Here is an 8,707-nt window from a genome sequence, read left to right as displayed (position 1 = left end):
GGGGTGATCCGGTGCCGATAGCCGGCTGACCCTGCCGCCGTGCCGTGCAGCGGGGACCGAGACGCCGGCAGTGTGCGGTGATAACCGCTCTCCCGATGTCTCCGGTGGGGTCGGAGAGTCTTTCGCGGCCGTGTCGTGTGAATATGAGTACTCACGCACTGAACTGCTCGGTGGTCTCCGCTGGCGCGGGGCGGGCTCAGAAACGATGGACAGAACACTGGTGAGAGCCGTCCGACTGATGACTGAGCTCCCATGGGGCAGGCCAGATGAGCCCAACGCATACTCTGAACGGAAATAGGAGCCGACACCGCGACGGACGGCCAGTCCAGGCAGCCAGTTACGATAACACACTGTATTTCGTCACCGACACAGCGACACGTCAGTGGCCCGCAGTCGGCCTCTACCAAAGGAAACCCCGGGACGCCACAATCACTGAGAACGGACAGACCACACCGGCGAGCCGCCGCCGACAGGCGCGTCCGGTAAGGCAGGTGCGGACCCCCACCGCGCGCGGTCGAGGCCCGACTAGACTAGGCGCCCAACGGCAGCAGTCGGCAAAGAACGGTACCGGATCGGTCACTTCCCTGCCTACGTCCACTAGCTAACGTGCGCAGTTGTACAACAGCGTCCGAACGCGCGCGTCCATGCACAAGACAAGCGAACAAGCCTGCACTGCTGTCACCTGGCAGCAATAAAAGCTGAACCACATCCACAATTTGGGCAAAAATTGACTCGTTGCCAGCATGACTGTTTCCCTTTAGGGAACAAAGGCACTGAGCCCGCACGGCACTTCAGAGCTGGTCCTTCGAAACATGATGAACAAGCTGCACACAACATAAAATATTGAAGATAAAACGGAAAAAAATATACACAGCGTAACGCCGTTGATAGGTATATATCTGGTACAACGGTCGTTGGCGGCGCGGCTCGTCACCTCGTACGGACTGGTCAAATTCGTGCGTTAACACTGGATTCACAAATCACCTGAGTCTCCGGAGCGGCCGCCCCCCGTCAGCCGCCGCCCGCACCTCTGCGGCTATCCTAGTTAAAACACGCGCCGGCCCCAGTCGTCCCGCTGGCTGTGGAGGCGGTGGGTCCCGCCGACCGTCCGCGGCCCGCTCCCTGCCGGTCAGATCACTGCTCTCCGCTCCGTGCCCGCCCGGTCCGCCCTCACTGCGGCAGCGGCGGCGGCGGCGGCCCGTCCACCGACAGCTCGTCCATGGGCTCGTCCAGCCGGCGGTCCAGCAGGCCGTCGGCGGCCCGGTGCTCGGCCAGCTGCGGGCCGTCCGGCCGCCGGCCCAGCAGCGTGTCCAGCCGCAGCGGCAGCGCCCGGCCAGGGTGCGGCGGCAGCGCCGGCGCCGGCTGGTGCACCAGGCCCAGCGGCCGGCCGGGCGGCGGCGGCGCCTCGCCGCGCTCGTTTATCACGCCGGCCGTGTGCAGCGCCGCGTGCTCGTCGCGCCGCGTGCGGCTGCTGAACGTTTTGCCGCACGTGTGGCACGTGGGCAGCTGGCCCTCGTGTTTCTTGACGTGCAGTCGGTAGGTCTGGTAGAGCCGGAACAGCTGGCCACACAGGCTGCACTGGTAGGGCGTCTCGCCGGTGTGCTTGCGCCGGTGCGCCTTCAGGTGGGACAGGTAGCGCATCTCCTTGCCGCAGATATCGCACTCGTACGGCCGCGCGCCCGTGTGCACCAGCATGTGGCGGCGCAGGCTGCTCGACTCGGCGAACCGCTTGTCGCAGTGTTCGCAGGCGTGGCTGCGCTCCTTGGTGTGCGTGCGGCTGTGTACCTTCAGGTGGGAGGCGTTCTTGAACGCCTTGTCGCACAGCGGACACTTGTGCGGCCGCTCGCCAGTGTGGATCCGCATGTGCGCCTTGACGCTGAGCGCGCGAGTGAAGTGTTTCCCGCAGACGCCGCACTGGGCGGCCGGACTGGCGCCGGCCGGCGGCGGCGGGCGCGCGGCCGCCGGTACCGTGGCCGCCGGCGGCGGCGCCCCTCCGGCCGCGGCCGAGCTGACGGCCGGCGGCGGCGCCGGCAGTCGGCGACCCTCCAGGTGCAGTTCCATGTGCCGGTTGAGGCCGGTGGAGCGCGTGAAGCCCTTGCCGCAGACGGGACACGTGTGCGGCCGCTCCTGCGTGTGCGTGCTCTGGTGGGCGGCCAGGTAGGCGGCCGTGGAGAAGGCACGGCCGCACTCGGCGCAGGCGTGCGGCCGCTCCGACGAGTGGGTCACCTGGTGGCGGCGCAGACTGGCCGCGCACGAGAGCACCTTGCCGCACTGCTCGCAGCGGCACGGCTCGGGTGGGGGCCGGGCGGCCGCGGTGCCGCCCCCGCCGCCGCCAGCGCTGCCGTTACCGAGCAGCAGACAGTCTGCCGGAGAACAGGAACACAAGTTAGATGGTCTGCCTACTACAACCCATACACTTACTTACTTACTGAATTACAGCAAAGGTAATAGGCTAGGACAATGAAACCTGTGGATTTCCTACTCATTGACTAATTGCAGTTTACTCGGTTCTGGTTCGATTCATCGAGTTCTTCCAGTGTTTGTCTAAAGCATTTTTGAATATGTTGACTGTTCTGGCATTTACGAGTTCTTCAGGGACACTATTCCATTTCGTCCCAACTCTGTTATGAGAAAGTATTCTACCTCAGCACACGATTTGCCGATGGTTTAATCAGTTTCAGTGAGTGTCCTCTTGTGGTTGTGTCTGACGGTGCTCTCTGGAAGATCTTGTTGTGGTCGATCCTAAGTCCTCTAATTAGAATCTGTTGCACCATGATTATATTCCCTCTTTCTCCTCCGTAGTGCATGCCTGGTAACTTCAATTTATCTAGCCGCTCCTGGTATGCTAGATGCCTGACTGATGATACAATTTTTGTGGCCCGCCTCTGAGCTCGATCAACCTTGTCTTGGTCACCGCAATAGACAGGACCTCACACAGTTTCCATATTCCAGTATAGGTCTAACCATCGTCTTGAACAGAAGTGGTAGGGTGTCTTCGTCTAGAGTCAGGAAAGTGCGTCGAAGCAGTCCCAAAGAACGGAAGGTCTTTCCCACTGTTGCAGCTGCTTGGGCAATGGGCATGGAATGTCAGGGAGGTATCAACCGAGACAACCAAGACATACGCAATAAAAAAGTCAGTAAAATACCATGCACTAAATAGCAGTCAGCAATCAAACTTCGAATTTCCAGCGATTTAGCCTAGGACGCAGGGGTGCCCAGCGGTAGTCGTGTGTGGCCCACTGGGCACCACTGGGCGGCACTGGGCGCCTCCACGGACCAACACGTACCCGGCTCCTGCATGGTGACGCTCATGATGCTGAGCGGCAGCGGGTGCTGCGCGTGGCCGGGCCGGCCCAGCGGCGCCAGGAGGGTCGCCGCGCTGCCGTGCTGCAGGTGAGCAGAGTGCAGCGACACCGGCGACTGGCGCTCCCACTCCTCCTTCACAGCCACGCCCATCCCGGCCGGCATCATGGCCAGCGGGTGCGGCGCCTCCATGGCCGCTGCTGAGGGCGGACAGGGCAGGGGAGGGGTGAGTTGACCTCCATGGCCGCTGCTGAGGGCGGACAGGGCAGGGGAGGGGTGAGTTGACCTCCATGGCCGCTGCTGAGGGCGGACAGGGCAGGGGAGGGGTGAGTTGACCCCATGGCCGCTGCTGAGGGCGGACAGGGCAGGGGAGGGGTGAGTTGACCCCATGGTCGCTGCTGAGGGCAGACAGGGCAGGGGAGGGGAGAGCTGACTCCTTCACATACAGAGGGAGGACAGGGGAGGGGAGAGCTGACTCCTTCACCTACAGAGGGAGAACAGGGGAGGGGGAGCTGACTCCTTCACCTACAGAGGGAGGACAGGAGATGGGAGAGCTGACTCCTTCACCTACAGAGGGAGGACAGGGGAGGGGAGAGCTGACTCCTTCACCTACAGAGGGAGGACAGGGGAGGGGAGAGCTGACTCCTTCACCTACAGAGGAAGGACAGGGGATGGGAGAGCTGACTCCTTCACCTACAGAGGGAGGACAGGGGAGGGGAGAGCTGACTCCTTCACCTACAGAGGGAGGACAGGGAAGGGGAGAGCTGACTCCTTCACATACAGAGGGAGGACAGGGGATGGGGGAGCTGACTCTTGTTTTGTTGAAGGTTTGTTGTCAATAGTTAAAACACTTTTCTTCAGAATTGTGTTTTTCTATTGAAAAACAAATCCGAGTTCCCTGACAATTTGGCAAAAGCTGCCTGAGATAGTCAGGATCCTTTCTTCAATAGGAAGCACCAGTATTGGTAAGGCAGACATCACACGAGCAGGCATATGCATTATGCAGTAGTGTGAATAAAGTCGCCAGAACTAAGCAGGCATGTATGTTATAGGTACACTCAGGGGCAGATTGATGTTCTACTACTCCCTACCCATTGGGATCCCATGGCTCAGCACTGGCTGCTGCCAGTGGCAGCACTGGCACTGGCAGGCAGTGCTGAGCAGTGCTGAGGGCAGGCAACACTGGCAGCCAATCTGCCCCCGTGTGTACCTACCTATTCTGATATTCCAAGCTTCGACCAGCTTAGTCTTGTTATGGTCTACTCATTATTTCTTTACTACGATTATCCAAGGTCTTTCACCCTACTACCATTGTCCATTCACCAATAAAATGTGTCTCTACATCTCAATAAAAGCAGGAGGGCATTTTGGCTAATCTCGCCCCATCAAAACCAATAAACGGGAGCAAGGCCGTATAAGTTACGGGAGATCCTGTATGCTTGATACAGGAGGCCGCACAGTTTGTACCGTACCTAGGAACGCAGGAAACTAGCGGAGAAAATGCCGTAAATAGTCTAAAGCCGTATACAAGGCCCTATATGTCAATGTCGTATAAACAGGCCGTAATGGTGGGGAGAGTACTTATTATGTAGCCTTGCTGTTGTTGTTGTTGAAGAGTTAGGGCGCGCAGCAGCTTGGCTCAAGCGTCCAACATGTAGCCTTGTAAAAAACGCAAAAAAATAAATTCCTTCTTGGTATATTTCACTGCGCCATGTTGTGCGCCAATCAACGATGGGACAACACAACACGTATGTTGTGTTTTTCAAAGAGTTTGTTTGTCACCAAGAAATGACAAACAAACACAGCACACCACTGCATCAGCTTCGGCTCCGGCCGCCAGATGGTGTCCAGTGGGCGCCGCCATGTTGCGCAGACCGCACACAGAAAAAGCTGGTTTATTTTACACCAAAGTATTTTATGAATATTGTACAGAGACTACAATTACGCCGAATGCACTATTTAAAGTGAGTGGTATTTTAAAAAGAATGATCGTACACTTCCCTATCACATCCCTTCTTTTTATTATCGAAGTTGAAATGAAGGTGGTTAGTTTATCAAACACCGTCGAGGTACAAAAAGTAGGGGAAGGAGGGTGAATTGCGCCACCTTAAGGAAAAACGCTAATTGTAAGAAAACCGCTGGAGATATAAGCATGCCCTGGTAACCATTTCAAAGAGGAACTCATTGGCTACGATTTAAGAGCCTCCCGATCAATTAAGAATGTTTCGTTTGCTTCTAACAGCTGCTTTTTCAGAAACATGGAAAAGGGCGCATTTGCCAACAACTGATGTAAATTGCGCCAGGGGGATGGCGCAATTAGAACCCAATTGCGCCCTATACTTTAACATGGCTAATCGAATGAGACGAAATGCATACACTCCGGCAGTCTAATGTCATTGCGGCTTACAAACATTTATAGTGTGGCTGGTGCCGTGGCGGGTCGTGCTCTAAGCCGGATGAAGCCGTTCCAGTGTTTGGGATTCGCAACTTGGGATTCCACACAACGACGGGCTGGGAAGTTCCCTGATGTGGAGCCGTCTCCCCCAAACACTTGGATCGGCCAAGGATAGCGATGTATTTGAATCAGCATGAGCAAGCTATGTAGTGATCGCAGCGATGAAACCATAGTTCGTTTTGGCAAAGTTAAGGACAGTACAAAGCAGTGAGAAAACGTATATCAGAGCGAGAGATACTTTCTAGTAGAGTGCATGAATGGCCACACGACGATGAACATTATGATACATACACACGAACATACATTTCTAAAACATTAATAAATCGGACATAGAAATGAACAAGTGGAGCAGAGCCATCTGGCGGATATCGCTGAACCTGCGCCTCGCGTCAGCTGCGACAGCAGCGCCACGTTGAGGTCGACGGTGGCGCCGCCCCGCGTCGGAGCGCTCGCCAGTCGCCAGCGGCGGTAGTGCCGCGCAACGTCGGAGAACGTGCGGCGGTGCACTACATCACCCTCCCCCTAGAGACGGCACTGCGAACGTGACGTTAAGAAAACGCGTTGGTGGTCGTACAGCACGGCCGGAGCGGGTCGTCCGTAGGCACGGCGGTGGGGGCGCGGGCGGAGGCGGCGGCTGTAGCGGCAGGTCGCCACGCGGTGGCGGAAGCGGCGGCTTCGGTGCGCGAGGCACTGGCAGGAGGAGCTCTGGGCCGGAGGCCGGTGTTGCCGAGTCGGCGGAACGCGCCGTGTCTTGGACCGCAGACGGCGATGCTGTCGGAGTTGGAGCAGGCGGGGACCGTTCCAAGTGCGCCGGTTTGACTCGGTCGATGGAGATAACGTCGGAACGACCGCCTCGGTCCACAGTGACCGTCTTCGCCGATCTGTGTAGCACCTTGTATGGTCCGTCATAACGCGGTGCAAGCGGCGGCTTCACTGCGTCGTGGCGCACGAACACGTGCGAGGCGTGGTCCAGCGCGCGCGGCACGTACGACGGCGCGCTTGGTGCTGGTCGTGGTGCCGTCGGGCGCAGTGCCGCCATGGTGCGCTGAAGCTCGGCGGCGAATGATTCCGGCGTAGGAGGCGCGGTGGCGGACGGGGTGATGAGTTCACCAGGTAGGCGGAGCGGCGCTCCGTACACCAACTCGGCAGTGCTGCAGCCCAGGTCTTGTTTGAGCGCCGAGCGGATTCCGAGCAGCGCCAAAGGAAGAGCCTCCGTCCAGCGGGCGGGCGCGGCGGCGCGCAGCGCGGCCTTAAGCTGCCGGTGCAGGCGCTCCACCATCCCGTTGGCCTGGGGGTGGTACGCGGTGGTCCGGCGCCGCGCGCAGCCCAGGAGAGTGGACAGCTCAGCCCAGAGCGCCGACTCGAATTGGCTGCCCCGGTCGGTGATGATCTCGTCCGGGACGCCGAACCGAGAGATCCAGCCGGAGATCAGCGCCCGGGCGACCTCTCGCGCCGTGATGCCACGCAGCGGGATCGCCTCCGGCCAGCGGCTGTACCGGTCCACCACCGTCAGAAGATACGAGTAGCCCTCAGACGGCGGCAGCGGGCCGACCAGGTCGGCGTGCACTTGTCGAAACCTGTCGGCAGGTGGCGGGAACGATGCGGGCGGCGCTGTCGTGTGCCGGTGGACTTTGGTGCGCTGGCACGGGACGCAGGTGCGCGCCCAGAGTGCGGCGTCCTTCTTCACCGACGGCCACACGAACCGCCGCGTGACCAGGTCGACGGTGGCGCGCACTCCCGGGTGGGCCAGATCGTGCACGTGCCGGAAGTAGGCGCGCCGGAGCGGTGCCGGGATCCACGGCCGCGGTACACCCTGGGACTCGTCGATGACCAGCGTGCGGCCGCTGGGGAGCCGGGCGTCTCTGAGTTTGAGCCCGTGCTCTGTCGAGCGGAAGCGCGCCAGCTCTTCGTCCTCTTGCTGGCAGGCTGCGAGCTCGTCGAAGTTGTCGACTGGCGGGCAGGGTGCTGAGAGCATCGCCACTGTTCGACTCAGAGCGTCCGCAGCTGCGTTTTCTTTCCCAGGCACGTGCCTGATGTCGGTGGTGAACTGGGAGATGAAGTCCAGGTGCCGGATCTCCCTCGGCGAGTAGCTGGCTGACCCGGACGAGACTGCCGACACGAGGGCCTTGTGGTCGGTGAAGATGGCGAACTGGCGGCCTTCCAGAGTGTGCCGGAAGTGCTTGACCGCCAGATACGCCCCGAGCAGTTCACGGCCGAAGGTGCTGTAGCGTGTCTCTGCTGGTTGGAGTGACTTCGAGAAGAAAGCCAGCGGCGTCCAGGTCCCGTGCGAGTGTTGCTGCAGGACAGCGCCGACGCCGGTGTCAGAGGCATCGACCTGCAGACTCAGCGCTGCGCCGGGAGTGGGGTGCGCGAGCTGCGTGGCCTGAGCCAGGGCAGCCTTCACGCGTTGGAAGGCGTCCTCAGCGGTTGGCGTCCACTCCACCGGCGCCGCGCGTTTGCGTTTCTGGTCCAGCAGGTGGTGAAGTGGTCGGAGGAGGCCGGCAGCACCAGGCAGGAACCGGTGATAGTAGGTCACCAGGCCGATGAACCTACGCAGTTGGCGTTGCGTGGTCGGCTGCGGAAACTCCTGGACTGCGGCGACCTTCTCCGGCAGCGGGGCGATGCCGTCCGGGGACACATCGTGACCGAGGAAGCTGATACGGTTGACGCCCAGCACGCACTTCGTTGGGTTGATCGTGACGCCGAACTGGTCGAGACGTTCCAGTACCTGACGGAGGTGACGGCGGTGCTGCTCGACGGACGTGCTGGCGATGAGGATGTCGTCGATGTACACGTAGCAGCACGTCAGCCCGCGCATCACCTCGTCTATGAAGCGCTGGAATGTCTGACTGGCGTTGCGAAGACCGAAGCTCATCCGCTGCATCTCGAATAGCCCGAACGGTGTGACGATGGCCGTCTTCGGGATGTCAGCGGGTTCGACCGGGATCT

At 60.0% G+C, this 8,707-nt stretch overlaps 1 protein-coding gene across 3 annotated transcripts; it reads right to left on the bottom strand.

Moving 5' to 3' along the window:
* Positions 1 to 337: 337 nt before the first annotated feature.
* On the bottom strand, positions 338 to 5,120 carry LOC122375408 (zinc finger protein 771-like). 3 transcript variants are annotated; one of them, XM_043354774.1, is made up of 3 exons: positions 4,518 to 5,120; positions 3,288 to 3,503; positions 338 to 2,363 (listed from the first exon to the last, which is right to left on the bottom strand). In XM_043354774.1, the coding sequence occupies exons 2-3, from the start codon at positions 3,493 to 3,495 to the stop codon at positions 1,171 to 1,173; spliced, it is 1,401 nt and encodes a 466-aa protein (XP_043210709.1). In that variant the 5' UTR covers positions 3,496 to 3,503; positions 4,518 to 5,120; the 3' UTR covers positions 338 to 1,170. The 3 variants fall into 3 exon arrangements, with proteins under 3 accessions (XP_043210709.1, XP_043210708.1, XP_043210710.1); XM_043354773.1 differs by having other exon boundaries at positions 4,776 to 5,120; XM_043354775.1 differs by having other exon boundaries at positions 4,885 to 5,120.
* Between the last annotated feature and the right edge of the window lie 3,587 nt (positions 5,121 to 8,707).

Source organism: Amphibalanus amphitrite, unplaced genomic scaffold, assembly GCF_019059575.1.
Source record: "Amphibalanus amphitrite isolate SeventyFive unplaced genomic scaffold, NRLGWU_Aamphi_draft 001834F_arrow, whole genome shotgun sequence".
Classification (NCBI taxonomy): Eukaryota; Metazoa; Arthropoda; class Thecostraca; order Balanomorpha; family Balanidae; genus Amphibalanus; species Amphibalanus amphitrite.
The sequence above is the reverse complement of the archived record's forward strand: the minus strand, read 5'-3'. Positions and strand labels throughout refer to the sequence as shown.